The sequence below is a fragment of the Heteronotia binoei genome, chromosome 12 (genome assembly GCF_032191835.1).
Source record: "Heteronotia binoei isolate CCM8104 ecotype False Entrance Well chromosome 12, APGP_CSIRO_Hbin_v1, whole genome shotgun sequence".
NCBI classification, from domain to species: Eukaryota; Metazoa; Chordata; class Lepidosauria; order Squamata; family Gekkonidae; genus Heteronotia; species Heteronotia binoei.
In genome coordinates this window covers 43,107,106-43,127,344 of record NC_083234.1, presented here as the reverse complement: position 1 = coordinate 43,127,344, position 20,239 = coordinate 43,107,106, and the positions used below count along the sequence as shown (strand labels likewise).

At 44.2% G+C, this 20,239-nt stretch overlaps 1 protein-coding gene across 6 annotated transcripts in view; it reads left to right on the top strand.

Annotated features, from left to right (window-relative positions):
• FGFR1 (fibroblast growth factor receptor 1) overlaps window positions 1-20,239 on the top strand; it is a 99,165-nt gene that overhangs the window by 54,935 nt on the left and 23,991 nt on the right. For 4 of the 6 annotated variants that reach the window (XM_060251686.1, XM_060251685.1, XM_060251684.1 and 1 more), the window contains exons 3-6: window positions 5,347-5,610; window positions 8,098-8,181; window positions 8,794-8,969; window positions 11,927-12,050. In XM_060251686.1, coding sequence (XP_060107669.1) covers window positions 5,347-5,610; window positions 8,098-8,181; window positions 8,794-8,969; window positions 11,927-12,050 — 648 coding nt within the window. The remainder of the gene's footprint in view (window positions 1-5,346; window positions 5,611-8,097; window positions 8,182-8,793; window positions 8,970-11,926; window positions 12,051-20,239) is intronic. The other 2 variants (XM_060251687.1, XM_060251688.1) reach the window with 1 other exon arrangement.

Sequence of the window (20,239 nt, the reverse complement as noted above, 5' to 3'; positions counted from 1 at the left end):
ACTATATGTTGACTCCCTGTTTATTCCAGCTTTATAGATCAGGAAGTAAAGATTCTGTGAACTGTTTCTTTTGTGCTAATAGCAAGCCACCTTTGGCTATTGCTTGTTTACAGTCTTTTCTCAACAACAGGGCTGCAGGTTTTAATTGGTTTATTTGTGGGATTAATCAATTAACGTTTGAGTTGATTGATGAAGAGTTCCCAATCCTACAGTCTCTCTGTGATCCCTTATGCTTCTATTTTCAAATTTGATACGTTTTTCTACCATGTAATGAAGGTAAAAACTTGCTTTTTTGTCCTTTTTTTGTCCTTTCACAGTTTTGGCAGACTTGCCAGTGTAGGCTGAGTTGGGCATTTCTTCTCTTTATAATAACTGTATTTCTCTGCTCCAGCCTCTTTCTTAATTCCCAGAAAAGGCGGATTGGAGAGGAACTAGCTGTATTGCAGTCTATGGGAAGCCAATGAATCTGGATAGTTGTGGAAGGAAAAGAGAAAATAGGATCTTTGTGCTCTCCAAACAAATGTTGCATTTTGTGGCAGCTGCTTTCCCTCTCCCCAAATACATTCTCAAGATTGACAGCACCTAATAACTGGAGATTCTCCTGAAGTCAACCCTTCTTGGAAGTGGGGCTTTTAGAACACACTGGCTATTACTATATGCACTAATTATTACTATATGCACTAATATATACCTACATCTGCAGCCTCTTATCTGTTCCCTCTCCTGCAACATGGGGGTAATAAATAGTGCCCTTCCTGTGGATCTTTTAAACAAAAACTTATGTAGTGGAACATTTTGAACACTTGAAACATGTAACATAAATGTCAGAGGAAGCGAGAGAGAGAGATTTGTAAATTCATTATGTATGTAACGTAGCATTTACTATGTAGGAAAAAAGTATGTCTCTAGAATGGAAGCAATTTTTATAGTTTGGCATGTAAATAGGGCTGGAACTGCCCTTTGAGTCCAGGGCATGTAGAACACTTAATCCACCCTTGCCCACTCATTGTGTGTGATTCAGGGTTGTTCTTGAGTAGGGTTGGAAAAAAGACATCAGCTAGCCAGTGTAGTCTCCTATGCCAACAACAACAAAAATCTGTGAGGCTTTGTATCAGTGCACTTGTCTTCAACTACAATCAGTGTCATGAGAGGGGAAATGTCCACTCTTCTCCCCACTCCACTGCTTGGTAAAGAAAAGTCAGAAATTGTGAACTTAAGAGCTGCTCCATGAAATAGAGTTTTTTGCTTGAACACAACATTGCTCCATTTCTCTATGTTCACATGTAGCATTTGTTTTTAAATAACTGCAGAATTATGTTAGAACAAATATACGTTTGTTTCTATATGCAAAGGATAAGGTTCAAGCTGAGATTGCCACTGGGTGTTGCAAATGCATCTGTATTTCCCCCCAAAGTGCCCATTCTTCCCCTTCAAGAATCACCCAATTCCTTCTTCTTCACTCATCCTTATCAAGCTCATTCCGCATACCCTACCATGCTTGCATTGGCTTTACTTCGGGTCTGTTTGAAACTCATGAACAGTTATATAGTCCATTACTTAGGAACACCAAAATTATACGTGCATAGACTTGGGAGGTCCACAGCATCCCAAACTTTGAGCTCATGGAGCAGGAGAGCCTGATGATATCACGTAGAGTAGCGGTACTAACAGGACTGCTGTATGCCATTAGGAAGTGTGTCATGTGGTATCTGCAAATGTATGAAGTAATAATCATGTGGGTTTGGAGAGAGATGGACTGTTAACCATACATACATGCAAGAAGGTTACACACTAAATATAAAATGTAGTTGTGCATATTATATTATTGCTTCCTATTTCCTGTCTACATGTACAGTAGTTACCACAATAGCATAGGCAGTTGTAGCTTGGGGAATTCCTGGAGATTTGCATCTGGTGCCAGTTACTGGTTACAACACCCTAAAATGCCAATCTCTAGTTGGAGGCAGGGGATCTCCAATTTTGGAGGCTGTCCCCCCTCCTCTTCAGGATTATCAGAAAGCGGGAGTGGGGGTGGGAGAAATGTCTGCTGGGCACTCCATTATACCCTATGGAGACTGATTCCCATAGGGTATAATGAAGAATTGATCTGTAGTATCTGGGGTCTGGGAGGGCTGTTTTTTGAGGTAACCAAATTTTCAGCATAGCTTCTGGTGCCTCTCCTCAAAACACTCCCAAAGTTTTAAAAAGATTGGACTAGGCAGTCCAATTCTATGAGTCCCAAAATAAGTGCCCGTATCCTTCATTATTTCCAAATGGAGGGAAGGCGTTTAAAAGGTACACAGTCTCTTTAAATGTGGTGGCCAGGACTCCCTTTGGAGTTCAGTCATGCTTGTCACACCCTTGCTCCTGGCTCCACCCCCAAGGTCCCCAGATATTTCTTGAGTCAGACCTACCCTACCTGAGGAAGGGAGAATTTGGATGGGGAGGGAACTCACCAGGAATGTGGTGCCACAGAGTCCACTCTCCAAAGCTGCCATTTTCCTCCAGGGGAATTGCCCTCTGTAGTCTGCTGAACTCCAGTTAGTAACCCTTGAGTTGGTAACTCTATATCACAAACTGGAAGCTCTATATCACAAGCATAGAAATCTTTTAAAAAGCCACTAAATTGTTGGACAAACTGATGATCTTGAGATTTTTTTTACTCCTCCTCCCCAGATTGAGCCTTAAAATCAACCCCTGGTAACCTTTCACTTGAACTGTGAATCACCAGGGGATTAAAAACTGATTGTAAATCAGCCTTCCTACATATCCCTTGATCGATTCAGCAACCTGATACAAGCGCATTTAAGGGCAGAACTACATGTTGCATGTAGCTCCATGATTATTTCCCACAAGGGGTTTGGGAACAAAACAGAAGGCAGCCACTAGGCCAAAATATAAATCAAAATATAAATCCTCACCCAAAGCCACTTCTTCCAAGCTGCTTTTACCCCACTAGAACAAACTTACATGTACTTGTATTTTTCTCCACCAAGGGTAAATAGCCCCTCACTAGATACGCGCACTTTAAATTGCAATCCCCCTGACTGTGTTCTGTAAAAAACAAACTGGGAGGGGAGAGCAAAGTCACAAAACTTTATGTACCATGTTGTTCCACCCTAATGTGACTGTGCTGTTTGTCACATATGCAAACATACAGAAAAAATATGAAAGTTGATAGATGCAAGTTTGTGCCGGTTTATTTTGCTTTTTATTTTTGGAAAGGAGAGCTCTGAATCTGGCAGTTGTTCTCTCAAAAAGCCTGAAATTGCAGCTTTGATCCCCCTTACCCTAAACTTAATGTTTTTGTCTAATGTTCTCCCATGACAAATAATTTCATCATAAAATTCCTGATCTGTAGTCTTACGTTTTATTTTTTTGTAAAAGATGGAGTTAGGTGTGTTTTGTGAAAACATGGACAGGGTATAAACATAAAACTTAGTATACTTAGAATCTTCCATTTGTTTAAAGTAAATTTCTATGCTTTAGAGGATGTAAAGGTGTATTGGGCCTGTAATGGAAAGGCAATGATGTTCCTTCTGTCTCCATTGGGTAATGTGTGTATTGGGCACATTATAGCAATATGTATAAACAGATAACCTAGTGAAAAGTTCTTCCTGCTAATAATATAACTTAAATTGCTCACAAGAGTAGGTCTGCGATCCTAAGAACACTTAGATTTTATAAAACGGTGTTATTTGTTTTATATTAACTCATTGTTACCTGCCCTGAGCCCATTATGGGAAGGGTGGGTTAAAAATTGAAAATATAAATAAATACTTCCCTGAGAGTAAGCTTCATTGAGTTGTTTCTGCAGACCTCCTAAAGATTGTTCTCCTTTGCTTACTCTTAATATCGGGACATGAGGGGGAAAGAGCAAGAAAGCAGTTAAAAGGCATGTTTGCCCAATCTCATTTTCAAAAGCTGGGTATTCGATAGCCTCTCAATTTGGGAATATCAAATTACAAGTTTAAACCAGCCCCCCTCCCCTCATCCCCTGCACAAAGAATATTGCACAAAGCCCTTTCAGCGACTGGTCCATGGAATTGTTTATACAGTCCTGTTATCCTGGGATACCTGCTGAATTTGCTTCTCTCTAAAGTTTTGTTGACATGCTTGAACTGTAAATCTGAGGCTAAAGTTAATCGAGTCAGCCATCCAGCAAGACCAGGTGCTCTTTCCTTGATGCTTTGATCCTAAGATAAATGATCACACAAATAATAGCCGGGCTGTGATTACTGAGGGGTGCCCTTCACAGTTCTATAGAAAATACATGGCAAATGACCCCACGTGGTCAGTATGGGTGCTTGGCAGAAACGCTTGGAAATTCCTTGTTTGCATAGACCTACTTCACATTGAAATGAAGTGATAAAAGCCTTCCTGGGCTGCTCCTTATGAGATAGGAAAGTCACATGATTTAAGTGCTTTCCCATGAAAGCTGTTCCCAGCATCTATGTTAATGTGTCAAGGAGAATGTTAGTCTAGAATTGTTGTCCCTGAAACCTAGTTTTCTATGCATGGGGAATATTTTATATGAAGGGAGTATTCAGTCATGTCATTGTGTCCCACTGAGAGTCGCTTTACCACATGCTGAGCTGTTTTCATTAACTGGGCCAGATACAGGATTGTTGCCTTGATATTATAGTCTTGGGATGTATCTGATGGTAGCGAACTTCCTAGTCCATGACAGCTTATACTATAATATATCTGCAAATATTTAGGTGCCTGAAGGTTCCTTGTTTTTTATACATGGGATGAATATCCATTAACTTTGATTATATAAAACATGCCCCGAGGAATGCTCAGGTATTAATCTGAAATGAGGAGATCTTACAGAAGAGTATCCGTGCAGTGAAAGACGACAGAGCTTTAATCTTCCTGCAAACTGCTTTTTTAACCCCTTCCATTTCTTCACCCTCCCTGCTCTGGTGGCTGTGTGTGGCAGCCAGCTTACTAGCTATGGAGTTTCAGGTAGGTGCTGCTTGAACCAGAGTTGGTTTTTCCATCTCAGCCCGCCATTTTGTCTTGGTATGGGTTGGATGCAGCCACTTGCCCATTGTAATGTGATGCTTTGCAACTGCCCTCAGCCCCTAACAGTGTATTAAAACCTCAAAGCGCTGTGTACACCGATGGCACGGCAGAAATGAATTCCATGCCAACTTCTTGCTCCCGCTGCTGTTCCAAAAGACCTGCATGGCAGCTGAGGCCTGCATCTTATTGACCATTGGAGGACAACCTGCCTCCTGCAGTGCTGCATGCTGCCAGAGTAATGCATCTGCAATAAACCACTCATGCCTTGCTCCCCCGTTGTTTTCCCTCTCTCTTTGTCTCCCCTAACATTTCCAGTTCTACCCAAAGCAAGCAATGAAGTGGAGTCTTATTCAGTTCACCCTGGCGAGCTCCTCCAGTTGCGCTGTCGGCTACGTGATGATGTTCAGAGTATCAACTGGGTACGAGATGGGGTCCAGCTGTCAGAAAACAATCGGACACGCATCACGGGGGAGGAGGTAGAGGTCAGGGACGCCGTGCCTGAGGACTCAGGGCTGTATGCCTGCATGACCAACAGTCCCTCGGGAAGCGAAACCACCTACTTCCTCGTGAATGTCTCAGGTTTGTAGTGGGCCACAGAAGGACAACTGATGCTGTAGTTGGTGATGGCCTCAGCCTAGTATCAGCTTTGACTGTGAGAGACCTGCTTTCAATGTCCTCATGATCTTGAGCAAATCTCATTGTCTCAGCCTCACATGCCTCTCATAAGGTTTACGAAAGGAGTGTTCAACTGGTAAAATCAGAGGTATTGGGCCTTGAACCTGTCATTACCAGTATGACTCAGAAGCCCTTCCTCCAGTCTTAGTGTGTGAGTTGCTTGTAGTGAAGAAAAGTCACCTGTTTGGTATGCTCCAATGCACTCAACTTAAGCCCTCCTTGTGGGGATAAAATCTTTCCCCTTAGGTCTGGATAAGTAACTTTACATCATATGGGGCCACCAGTTCTTTCATCTCTTAATGGTTTGCTTCAGTTATTATGAGCAAATTTATCCTTGGAATTAGATGCCTGTCAGGCCAGTTTCCCTAATAATAAAAAGGGTATGCTGATGGACGAGCTATATGAGAAGTTTGTATTGGTGGGAGAGAGGAAATGTATGTATAGTTGTTGTCTCCAGCATTACTGAGAGTTGTCAAGGCAAGGTCCTCCTTGCCCGTGTCTAAGACCAGAACTCTAGCCATTGCATGAAGGGTGCCTTCTTCAGACTCCTTTGTTTGGGACATCGGCAGATATTGCAGTTACTTTTTCTTCATTTCTGAGGTTCCAACAATCCTTGTTGCAGAAGGCTTCTTGGGTACCATGTTGAATTATAGCCAAGGACTCTTATGGAGCTTTTCCAACTGCGATGGATGTCTGTAGTTGCAGCCAGAAACAGTTATGAGTTGTGCTCCTTAAGAAGTGAACTCTGCACCGCAGGACAAAATATTTACTGGACTATAGCACTTCAGAGTGCTGTTGGATGGGCACCAGAGCCGGTTTGGTGTAGTGATTAAGTGTGCGGACTCTTATCTGGGAGAACCAGGTTTGATTCCCCACTCCTCCACTTGCACCTGCTGGAATGGCCTTGGGTCAGCCATAGCTCTGGCAGAGGTTGTCCTTGAAAGGGCAGCTGCTGTGAGAGCCCTCTCCAGCCCCACCCACCTCACAGGGTGTCTGTTGTGGGGGAGGAAGGTAAAGGAGATTGTGAGCCGCTCTGAGACTCTTCGGAGTGGAGGGCGGGATATAAATCCAATATCATCTTCTTCATCTTCTTCTTCATTACATGTTCCGGTACTCTAACAGGCTTAAAAAAAAAAAAAGCCCTTTGCAGATAGAAAATCAAGTGTCAAAGAGAAGGATTCTAGCTATTTCCTGACGTACTAGTGCAGGGATTTCCCCACCACACAGATATAGTTCAGACTTGCAGTCCTCTACCTGCCGCTGCTACAGGCCAGAAACTATTTTACCACGTGGAAAGGCTGTGGCTCAGTGGAAGATTTGCCTGGAGAAGATCCCAGGTTCAGTCCCTGGCATCTCCATTGAAAAGGCCAAACTGTAGGTGATGTGAAAGACCTCCAATTGAGATCCCATAGGGTCACTACCAGTCAGAATAGACAATTCTGATCTTGATAGACCAGTGGCCTGCCTCAGCATAGGGCAGATCCATGAATATTCACAAGCTGTTTGGTGAGCCATGAATTATTACAGCTAACCTATATTAATTAATAGACATTCCAAGAAGATTGCTGAATGACCATCTCAGCTTCAAGAATCCACAATTTTGGCAGACTTTAGTGCTAGCCCAAATTCATGCCCATTGCCTACTCTGTTCCTCCCCAGGGGCCTTAATTGTGACATCATGCTGTACTGCAGAGGCATTGCAAATGTCTTTACAGAACAGTGTGACTGCAGGAACAAGTCTCAACCTTCCTCCTAAGTGAAGGAGGGGAGTATAGACTTGCCTCTGTTACAATGAGCTTCTGAGATCTTCAAGAAGGACCCAGAAGCTTTACTTGACACCCTGTACAATCCCAAGGATCAGAGTGAGGTCAGCAGGGCTTTTTTTGAGCAGGAACACACAGGAATGCAGTTCCAGCTGGCTTGGTGTCAGGGGGTGTTGCCTAATATGCAAATGAATTCCTGCTGTGTTTCCCCCCCCAAAAAGCCCTGGAGGTCAGTGAAATACCCTGTTCTTCTTCAGGCCTGAGAGAATGGTAGGCAGTCTCTCCAGAATGCACTTGCCAATGGGAAATGATTTCATGGGCCTTTGCTCAACTAAGTAATCAACATTGGTGCAGTGTCCCCCCCCGCTACCTCTTCCATTATTCTATTCTTGCTTATTGGCCCAACTGGAGCATCCATAGTCCATTGCAACGCGCCAACAGATTCCAGTACATCAAACTGATTTGCCAAAGATGGGGTGTTCTGTGGAAGAAAAAATGTGCATTTGTAGTTGAAAGGGTTACAGCTGTACTGTAGCCAATAGAAAGAGGTGCTAGTATGTGTTCATCCTGTCTCCTGCTTCCTTGCAAGTTAGCAATAAAAACTGACATCGACCACCTTCTTTTCCAGATGCTCTTCCTTCTGCTGAAGATGATGAAGATGATGATGATTCCTCCTCAGAGGAAAAGGAAGCAGATAGCTCCAGACTAAACCGTATGTGTCACCTTATTGGAGGAAGGGTGGGATTAAAAAGTACTTGATCAATACTCAGCTGTAAGTCCTAAACAAATCCTATAGTTTTATCTTGCAAATGCAGCTGGAGGCAATTATTCTTTTCCAGCTAGTTCTTCTTACGTTGTAGTCTTGTGCCCATGTTGAAACTCAGTCTCTGCCAGTTCTCTTGCCTCTTAAGGTAACTGGCAAGAGGGCTGCTCATATCTCTCAGATTGCTTTGAGTGGTGGGGATATGGTCCTGGCCACATGTAGCCATCAGGTAAGTAAGGCAGAGCAGCAGGCAGGTTTAAGACAGACGGGGCAGCAGGCAGATTCTCTGGCAGTGCAAAGAGATAACATGATATCCCTTCTTAACAACCAGCAGATGTGAAAGGCACAGGATTTGGTGTCACTTGATTTATAAAATCAGGAAGATTCCAGGAGATGAAAATGTTCCATTTTGAATGGTTTCCAGTTGTCATCTCTGACCAGCATCTCCAGTTGCCCATTAAAACAGGAGCCAGTGACTGATCCTAGGGGTATGCGCATACTATTTGCTAAATGCTGCCCAAGTTGCACCTCACCTCATGTCCTTTACTGGTGCTTTTTCAGAAGCCATAGCTCCCTACTGGACATACCCTGAAAAGATGGAGAAGAAGCTTCATGCTGTTCCCGCTGCTAAGACCGTGAAATTTAAGTGTCCGTCCAGTGGGACTCCTACCCCTACACTGCGCTGGCTGAAGAACGGCAAGGAGTTCAAGCCTGATCATCGGATTGGTGGATACAAGGTAGGAATTCCTGTTGTCTGGCTCCCTAACAACCAATACCTTAACAGTGTGTGTCCTAAAAACTGCAAAGACATGGCTATCCCTATTCTAGCATAGTGGTTCTTAAATGATGTTATATTGAGGTTCACTGTATTAGTCTGTTTCTTTGCAACCCACAATATTTACGGCCATCATAGTGGACCATAAAAATGTTGTATAAACAGTCTCCATTATGTGGAGAGAGGCTTATAAATTTAAAACATAACTACTGTACTTGCCCAGCATGTATTTTTTTTTAAATGTTAAATTCCTCCACACACCTACTTGTGCTGTTGAAGAGGCAAGCTGATTTTTTGTTAAAATGGGCTGACTCTAGCACATAGCAGAAATTTCAAATAAATGTCAGCTCTTGTTAAATTCCCAGTGACCCTGTAAGGATTATCATAAATGTAGTAAAGATGAGCATTAGAAATGCACAGGTGTTAGAACACTATGTGGTAAAGGGCGAGGGATTGACGCCAAATGAAATACCCATATTTGAAGGGTTTTTTCTCCAGAATGGGAATCTTTAATTGTTAACTGAATGAAGGCGGGAGTATGTGTGTTACTTTTTCAAGAAGACATTTTTTCCAATTATGAAAAAAAATTCCTTCCAACAAGGAGTATTTAAATAATTAATTACATTTTGCTCAGTGGGGTGGTAGGATGAAGGTAGGATCCACTCCACCAACCATGCACTTGAAGAGCAGGAAAGCAGACAAAGTGAGAAGCAGGTAGAACACATGTGAGAAATTATTATCTAATAGAATTGATTGATCATCTGCATTTAATTAATTAACCAAGAGCTTAACAATCAGCTGACAACACTAGCTTGTTTATTCATTTTTCTAGATTCTGTGGCACATCAGCTGCCAGTGTGCCCAGCTGAGCTGGGAGCTATCGCTGAGTGCTGGTACACACACTTGGCATACAGAAGGTCTCAGATTCAATTCCCTGACATCTCTTATTCAAGGTTTTCCAGCAGTAAGAAAGGATCTCTGGCTGAGATCCTGGAAAGGCATTGCCATTTGGAGTAAATAGTACAAACCAGTGATTTTAGTGAGTATGCAGCAGCTTCTTCTGTCCATCTCCTGTATCTGAGGGCTTAATATCACATGCGGCTTCATCATCTCTGAACTTCTTTAACACCAAGCAGAGGAGTTTGGCTAGATGTGCAACAGTGCTTAAGTCATTTTGGCACTTGTTACTGGCTGCTGCCGTCTTGTCTTGGATGTCTCATCCACTCGCCTCCAGTTAGAACAACTTGTTTCCATCCTGGGTGACTTGCCAGCGCAACACGGCCTTTACACCTCCCACCACTGACGTGGTCCAGGCCCCTGCGTGTTAATAAAAACTCCTGCAGCAACAAGCCATTGACACGGATGAGCTGTCCTGTCTGGTCAAAAGAAGCTTTGCCTGAGGAATCAATAGTGGCTTTAATGAGACATGGATGAGGCTCATGAAACAGACAGTCCCTGCTGTTTTCTCCTGGGCTGAACCAATTGAGCAGGGGCTCCTTATCACTTCCTGAAAGCGGTGGCTCTTTCCAGCAAAAGTCAAGCTGCAGCTCCTTTCATTATAATCTGGCTCTTAAGGCTCCTCTTTTTTATTATCTTAGCTGCTTTAGCTGGCCTGTAAACTGGTTCCCTTGGCTAACTTTGGTAGCAGCTGCAATAGAGATATGAATCAACCCTTCAGCTGTGGAAGACCTTTTTTGAGCTTTGCCTAAGGAAAGCAGTATGTTCTCATCAGCAAGGGTGGTTCAGGATCCCAAGCCCTTATGAGGGCAGAGTTGAAAGGCTTGGAGTAGCTAAGAATGATCTGGCATAGCTACAGCTGTAATACTCCAGATTGGAAGTATAATGCTTGTTTCTTTAACATATTCCCAGGCAACTACCCGTAGAATTTGCTTCCCTGCCTCGAAATTCATAAAGAAACAGGCATCTTTTCTCCAGGCCAAACAGTGGCTACCCATGAGATAACTGTACATAAATGAATTCTAGGGATTGGCTAGTATTCCAGGAAGTCCAACTGAGACTTCAGAAATCCAGCCACATTGCAACTCTGTTGATTTCCTTCCATTCTTGGGTGGAGTTCCCTACGTCTGGTTCAGAAAGAAAAAAAGCAGGGAGGAGAGAGAATTAGGGCAGAGGATTTTGCCACAACATAAGACATAAATGTATATTATTTTACGAAGCACCATTTCTATTCCAATTAGGAAATGTTAGCATTTCCCTCCAAGCCTGGAATTGTACAGTAGATCATGCTGTTCACCTTCATAAGTCTTTTCCCCCTCCTGTTCATATATATGGAGAGATTTTTACAATGAGAATTGCTTTTTGCTGGACTATACCATCTTAGGTTGCAGGAGAATGGATCACATTCCATATGCGATTACTTCCTCACACACAAAAAACCCTGAGCTTAAAACTTCTGCATCTTTATTAGTTATTTTTAAAAGTTACAGGTGAGATCATCTACACCAGATGCTAGATCTTGTGCTTGTGGAGTGATTGAGCTTGCATTGTGAAATCCACACAGCCCTGTTTAGTCTTGGGCACCTTCTTTTGTGTGGAGGAGTAGCTGAAATACTTCCAAGACCGGTTCCTACGCTGGCGAAGGGAACTCGTCCCACTCGTCAATAATACCAGATTCCAGATGTAGCTGGCTCTGTGGTCAACCTGGCAGCTGGCAGCAATTACTCCCCCTGAGTATAGCAAAAAGGGGAAACATGACCTCAAAAAGTAATTATGTGCAGTCTAGAACATGCAGCACAGGAGCTGGCGAGACCTTTGGCCTGCTCAGAGATGAAAAGGCGTGTGTTCATTCAACTGCAGAAAGAAGGCAAGTTAGGAATTAAGCTGTCACGCACACACCCACCCCCCAGCTGTCTATCAGTAGGCAATCTTTCTGAGCCAGTGTCATCCTCTTCCCCACAGGTTCGTCATGCAACCTGGAGTATCATCATGGACTCAGTGGTGCCATCAGATAAAGGAAACTACACCTGCATTGTGGAGAACAAATATGGGACCATTAACCACACCTATCAGCTTGATGTAGTTGGTAAGGAGACATGAGAAGGAGAATGGGGAAGTTTGAGTAGTCCATGGTGTCAATTTGCAAGTGCATTTATTTCTCAGAAATGTGCAGTGGGTAGAAGAAGGAAAATGCCAACTCTAGGCTTCTGGCATTGTGGCAGCAGGCCCTGCTGGATTACTAACTATGCTTCTCTCATTGCTTGCACCACTCCCACCCCAAGCCACACACTAGTTAGCTATTGTCAATTCTGCTGTAGCTGATATTGTCCCACAACACTTTTGGAAATGTTGATGAGATGCATATATGGGGTGAAGAGTAGACTGTTGACATCCAAGTAAGGAATCTGAGCTCTTCAAAGAGGAAGAAAGGATCATGACATGTTGCTTCATAAACTGAAAGAGTAGTAAGGAACTCTCTGGGTGCTGCCCAGCTCTGCTATCTGAGATTATTTTCAAACTAGATATGTCTGGGATTCAACATGTGGCCTTGTGCATGAAGATCATGTGTTCCACTACTGAACGCCCTTCCCTTTGAAATTTGAGATTGACCAAAAAACAAAAAATAGGGACATAAGAATTTCCTTTCTGGACAAGACAATCCAGGCAACAGAGAAACTGGCTTTTTAAAAGGGGGTTGCACAGATTCTTTGAGAATAGTTCTATCAGCTATTAGTTAATGTAGTGGTGAGGGCCCTGCGGGACCTTGCCCAGTTCCACAGGGCCTGTAAGACAACCCTCTTCCGGCTGGCCTATGACTAGCTGGTACAAGCAACAAGAAACAAGAAATCAGGTGTAGTTATAATAGAGGTTGCTGTCCCTAATGTCTTAAATATTTAAATGGTTTAAATGCTTTAAATGTTTTAAAAATTTAAATGTATTAATTATTTTAACTGATTTATGCTTAAACTGTATTAATTATTTTTAACTGTTTTATGCTTAAACTGTATTTATGTGGAACTCCATGCTATAAAAAAAATAAAATAAAAATAAATTAAGTGAAGCCTCCAAGTATAGCAGCAGTATGTCTCTGAACACCAGAGACATACTGCTGGAGGCAGGTAATAGGGGAAATCATCACTTTCATAACACAGATGGTAGCTTTGCAGGAGAGCCAGAATTCACTAGTTGAACACCTGTTTAATAAGTGGAAGGTATCAAAGTCAGTCTTTTGCATCTCTAGTTAAAGGACCTGGTATAGCAAGGGCAAAGAAAGATCCTTCTGTACCTGAGACTCTGCAGAGCCACTGCCAGAGCAGATAGTGCTGAGCTAGGTAGACCAGTGGTCTAACTGTGTACTACTCAGCTTCATATGAGCTTCTAGGAGATGTCCGTTCACAGAAACAGAATGCTGCATGAGATCAGCCTTCCAGAAATGTTCCCAGTGCCCTAGATGTCCTTTTGTGACACCCTAAATTCTCAAAAATGCCTGGCTGCTTGGAGGTGGTTTTCACATGTTTCATATTTTCTGTGGCAAATGGTTTGATCCAGCATGGCCTCTCTCTAGTTCTCAGACAGCTGTTTATTGTTGCCCCTTTCTTTGCTCCTTAGTAGGCCAGCAGATTGTACAACTAAGAGTTCCTTGTAATTACTCAGATTTATGTTGCCAGTTATCAGGAAAGAATTAGAGAAGGGGAGTGGGTGAATTTTGCTTTTTGGTTGCCATTTTGTGGGAGGGTTGATTATCCCAGGATGTGCATCTTCTTACCAAGGCAGACCAGCTTCTTTTAAAGGGGTGGGCCCCTTCATTTCCCAGGCTGAGGTTTCTAGTGTTTTGTTCATGATAATTTCATGGGCCAGACAGAAACTCTCCCTTCCTCACCACCCTTCCCAAAGAATCTTTTTATTAGCCTTAATTTCTAACCATGCAGGCTGATCTCTACTTGTTCCACTTATGGAGTTGTTCTAAATGCCACTAAATGAACCATTAAGAATGCAATTTAATTTGATTACACTGAGCAAACTGAAGGGAATTGTCTGCAAGGAGGAACAAAGGGGTTTGTTAGCACTCACTCACTACAGTAGCTGGCTCTTTGTTAATCGGGTAGGCCCTCATTAGGTTTATTTGACCTTTGACCTCCTGATGAATAGGTAGCCATGTTTACTACCTTCCCTGAATCCCAGCTCTTATTCAGTGACAAGAATTTCACCTGCCTGGTTTTCCATTATTGCCATCAATGGGGTTTGTCTTGATGCTCTCAAGGGCAAGGAAGCCTCATTCATCAGCATAGGTGACAATGGGAAAAGATTCTGTCAGGGATTTGAATAAGGAACCTCAAGAGACCTAGCCTAGTTATCTACTTGCGCTCTGCATGAGATCCTTATTGTGAAACAGCTAAAGGACAGGTTTGCCACCTCAGGGAGAACTAGGGCTTCATGGCCTCAGAGGATTCTTCATGCACAGAAGGGATTAGAGTTGTGCAACATGTTGGCAAGCAATATGAAGCCTCAGGGTTATCCAGGCCTGTGTGTATATTTGCTTTAATGCCTGAACTGTCAAAATATTAAAAACATTACAAATGCATCTAATATAAGACCAAGACTTGCGGGGGACACCTCATTGTACTTTCCCCAGTTATTTCCCCTTTCCCTTCCCTGAAACCCCACCAGCCAGTCTTACCTTTGCCTGCCCCCCCCCCACCCAAGTCTTCAGCTTTCCCTCTCCCCAGAAGCCTCTCACTCGGAAAACTGTGGCTCTGATGCACTGTGCTGTCTGCTGGGCCAGATCTGCCTGTGAAGTGCCAGTCAGCAGGCCAAGCCCATTTGTACAGTGGGGAATCCACAGGGACTTGTATGGGGTACCTCATTTCCCCCTGTATCCCATTCTCCACACTGTTTCCTCTTTTCTGGGAACCCCCATATTCTAACCCTTCCCTGCTTCCTTCTCTCCTTCCCACACACCAACCAAACTACCTTTGTTTGTTTGTTTGTTTGCTCTCTCCATCTCTGCCTTTCTCCACATTGGGGACCTAAAGCAGCTTCATTATTGTCCTTTCCTTTATTTTATCCTCATAACAACACTGTGAGGTAAGTTAGGCCTACCTCACATAAGCTACCCTGTGAGCTTTCATGGCAGAGAGAGGATTTGAACCTGGGTCTTCCAGACCATAGTCTGAAAAATTCTGTTGCTGTTGTTGTTACTACTACTACATTTTAAAAAGATTTTGGATTTTTCTGCAAACCAGGGCCATTTTTCAGGTTTGTAGAAAGGTCTGTCTTCTCTACGTGTGGCCCCAGTTTCTGGATATAAGCATCCACAAGTCTGGTCATGTTGAGAATTAGATACAGGCAGCAAAACACAGACAATTTCACATAAATAGATTCAGGTGGGTAGCCATGTTGGATGGAACCCTATATCTGAGCCTGTGATGCTGTTGTATTTTTGGTGCTTGGGTGGGGGCAGCAGCAAGAGGAGTTCTGGCGCTGCTGGTGGATCTCCTAATGGCACCTGGGTTTTGGCCACTGTGTGGCACAGAATGTTGGACTGAATTGGCCATTGGCCTGGTCCAACATGGCTTCTCTTATGTTCTTATGACTGAAGCAATTGAACAAAGTTTTGAGTCCGGTGGCACCTTTAAGACCAACAAAGTTTAATTCTGGGTATAAGCTTTTGTGTGCAAGCAAAAGCTAAATCCAGAGTTAAAATTTGTTGGTCTTGAAGGTGCCACTGGCCACAAACTTCATACAGATAAATAGGAAGGGTGGGTCAATGAGGTTCACTGAGGGAATGCCAAACAAAACAGAAAAAAATTCCACCTGCTGGCAAAAGAGAGTGATAGAAGGGGGACAAATTAATCTCCATGGGGAGGTAGTTTTGTAATTCAGTACCATGACTGGCACCTGGTTGTTTTGGAAGTTTTTTGACCACTTTGTGACACAGAATGTTGGACTGGATGGACCATTGGCCTGAGCCAAAATGGCTTCTCTTATGTTCTTATGAAGGCCCATTTCTGAGGTTGCCACCCAGCTATCCTCAGATGGTGGAGGCACCTCAAGAAGGGCATCCAAAGATGATCATAGTGGTCACATAAGATTCAGAATGTATAAACACTAGGAGCTTGGCTTCTGCCCTTGCCTGGTCAATGGAGCAGTACATTTTGCCTGTCACGCTTCAGGACTTTTCCATCAACAACTGTCACAGGAAACAGAGGAAGCCCTCAGGTGGAGAACAATATAAATCTAGATCAGAGCGTTGCTGGACCCAGTCTTGTCCTGACAGGCCTTTAAACACAAGCTATTTTTCACTCATTTTTCATGGGGGAAACAGATTCTATAACTTTCTATTAGGAAGGAATTTCTATACCAAGCACTGAAATTGTTAAATGATTACTCCATCACCAGCCTGATGTGAGTACAGTCCAGGAGCAACTCTACCACCTCATCTGCAGTTTTGTGTGAACTTTTTGTAGTTCAGTACTTATTCCCCCCCCTTCCAGCTGCTGCCTGTTTCCTTCTCTAGACCTCAATTCCATTCCAAGTGTCAGAGCTGCCTTTTAAGGGTATTGTAACTCAGCTGCTGAAGAAACAATGGAAATCCCAGGAGCATTTGGTAAGCTATAGGGAGCAGTGTGTAATCTATTCATTCCTATTGGCTGTGACTGCCCTGGATTTTTTCTGGGTCAAATGGAGTTAAAACTGCTCAGAACCTTCTGCGGCCTCCTTGCCAAACTGTCACCCAGTTCAACTGAGCCCAGGTGGCTGTGGTTTCTTCAGAAGAAACTTGAAAAAGGAAGGCGGTTTGTGTTGCATGCTCCAGATCCCTTAGTGCCAGTTAACCATTTCGTGGTGCCTTTTTAATCACTCCAGCATATATTTATAGGGTGGTAAAAAGGACTGATGATTTTTGCACTTTTTTTCTTTCCTTTTTGCATGCTTAGAAACAAAGTGATTGTGAATAAGGAACTATAGAATGTTATGGCCAAGCTGGGATCCATGAATGGGGGTCTTAGCATGTTATTTTTGCATGTTATTTTTGCAAAACTTGCAAATTGGACCCGTGCCCCTCCTGGCTTATTAAGACCTGCCAGAGGGAGCTAAGATATCCTATACGGGATATCATAAATAGATCCCTATTGGAGGGGCATTTTCCATCAGCGCTTAAAGAGGCGGTGGTCCGTCCCCTCTTGAAAAAAACAACGCTAGATCCGGCCGAATTGGCACACTATCGGCCAGTCTCGAATTTGCCCTTTTTGGGCAAACTTATTGAGAGGGCAGTGGCGTTGCAGCTACAGAGTTTCCTGGAGGATGCTTCTGTCCTTGACCCCTGCCAGTCTGGTTTCCGCCCGGGCCATGGGACGGAGATGGTGCTGGTCGCCCTGGTGGATGACCTTCAGCAGCATCTGGATCAAGGCGGCTCGGCGGTGCTGATGCTGTTAGACCTATCGGCAGCGTTCGATACGGTCAACCATCGGCTCCTGGTGTGCCGCCTTGCCGACGCAGGGATTCAGGGGCTGGCCTTGCAATGGCTTTCCTCTTTCCTTGACGGTCGGGGACAAAGGGTGGTGATTGGGGAGGAACTGTCCCGGAGACACACGCTTGATTGCGGAGTGCCTCAAGGGGCGATACTTTCCCCGATGTTATTTAACATCTATATGCGCCCCCTTGCCCAGATTGCCCGAAGGTATGAGCTGGGTTGTCATCAATATGCTCTATCTTCTTATGGACGGCCGGCCCGCCTGCGCCCCAGAAAATTTGGACCGGGCGTTACAGGCAGTGGCTAGGTGGCTTAGGCTGAGCGGGCTGAAGCTGAATCCGGCGAAGACAGAGGTCCTTTGCTTGGGTCGCTGCGGCCCGGGAGGGGAAATCCCCCTGCCAGTTTTTGATGGCGCGCCGTTGACAGCGGCGAGCAGGGTCAAGAGCTTGGGGGTACTATTGGAGCCTTCACTGACGATGGAGGCTCAGATAGCAGTCACTGCCAAGTCCGCATTCTTTCATCTTAGGCGGGCGAGGCAACTGGCCCCCTTCCTGGAACGCGACGACCTAGCAACAGTGATCCATGCTACGGTCACCTCGAGGTTGGACTACTGTAATGCCCTCTACATGGGGCTACCCTTGTGCCGGACCCGGAAACTGCAGTTAGTGCAGAATGCCGCTGCCCGGCTGCTACTAGGGCTCCCAAGATGGGAGCACATTCGGTCGGGGCTCCGGGATCTGCACTGGCTGCCGGTAACATTCCGAATCCAGTACAAGGTGTTGGTTATTACCTTTAAAGCCCTATATGGCCTAGGACCTGCCTACCTTAGGGACCGTCTCTCCCCACACGTTCCCCAGAGAGTACTACGATCGGGTTCACAAAACCTGTTGGTAATCCCCGGGCCAAAGGAGGCCCGCCTAAAATCCACCAGGGATCGGGCCTTCTCAATAATGGCACCTTACTGGTGGAACCAACTGCTGGAGGAGGTGCGGGCCCTGCGGGACCTAGGGCAGTTCCACAGGGCCTGTAAGACAGCCCTCTTCCGGCAGGCCTATAACACCTAACTGACAATGAGAAAACCTTCTGGATGGAACAAAAATGTACTTGCAGACCGCTGGCTCTATTTTATTTCTGTTTTATTAATTATGGTTTTAACTGTATTATGTAAATGTTTTTAAATTGAATCTATGTAAATTACAATGTTGTAAGCCGCCCTGAGACACTTCGGTGAGAAGGGCGGGATATAAGTTCAAATATAAATAAATAAATAAATATTAGCTACAGGAAGCAGATGAAGGGTGAGATATGATGCAGAACTTTGGAAGGATGGGGGTTAAGGCAGTGTGATCTGATAGTTTGAGAGTGTTGACTCAGGTTTGAATCCCCACTCTGCCATGGAAGCTTATTGGGTTATTTGGGCCAGTTGTAGTCTCTCAGCCTAATGTACCTCATAGGGTTGCTGCTGTAAGGATAATTTTTTTTAAAAGACTTTTCAAAACTTTGTTAGGCACTTAAAAAAATACAATGACCAAAAATCCAACCGTATAAAATGGAAGGAGAAAATTAAGCTTTAAACTGTTTTGGATCCTATTGGGGGGGAAAGGAAGAGTATAAATAAACTCTCTTTTATTCCAGTATGTGTACCATTTCCCTGATTTCTGCCTCCTGACTGCTTTAAGCTTAGTAGGGGGAAAAGACAGGAACTCATATGTGCTTAACTTTGTTTCCTACAAGAGCTTAAGAATATAAGAGAAGCCATGTTGGATCACACCAGTGGCCCATCCAGACTAGCACCCTGTGTCACAAAGTGCCAAAACCCAGGTGCCATCAGGAGGTCCACCACTGGGCAAGAGATGAGGGGCCATTTTTATAAGGGTTAAGAGCAGGGGTAGGCAAACTGTGGCTCAGGAGCCACATGTGGCTCTTTCACACATATTGTGTGGCTCTTGAAGCTCCCACCACCCCATTGGCTGACTTGAAAAGCATTTGTCTCTTTAAATCGCTTCTCCAAGCCAAGCCAGCTGGTGGTTTAGATGCATTTAAAGTTCCTTCCTTCCTTCCTTCCTTCCTTCCTTCCTTCCTTCCTTCCTTCCTTCCTTCCTTCCTTCCTTCCTTCCTTCCTTCCTTCCTTCCAACACAAGTTTGGCCACCCCTGATTAAGAGTATGAGAGAGAGAAGAGTTAATCCTTCCCCTGACACTTTGGCCCCAATTCATATCTCACGCACAGCCCAGTGTCTCCTTTTTGGAGCTGAATTACATATCAGGCAAGTTCATTCATGTGGAATACATGGGTATGATTTTAGGTCTTTGGCCTCTTTCTAACTTCTGTTGAAGTCTCCATCTCAACCCCTCTAACTAGGCCTCTCCAGCAGCCATGAAGGGCGACAGGAAACATGGCAAGCCTGGCTGGCTTGGGAGAGCTGTGAAGCATTCTGCAGAAAGCTCACACTCTAATTCAAGGAGAATTTTACTGAGAATCAATGGGAGCTCTTGGCAGAGGAAACAGCAGTCCTGTGATATTTACTTCAGGAAGTAGAATATGATTTTGGGTTACAGGGGGGCCACTCATCAAGAATCCTTAGCAAGAGGGATTAGAAGAGGAAGCATTCCCTTCACATTTTTAATAAGCGACTGACTGGGAGGGGGGGGGAGTCTTGGCTCCAGCCTCTTACAAGGAGGGGGGGGGGGGAAATAACTTCTTAATCCCTGCTTTGTCACATCACAAGTGAAGATGTGAGGGTTGCGGACGGCTGTGGGGCTTTTGCTTCCGTGCCAGCTTGCCTAATTCTCTTTGTCTCTGTGG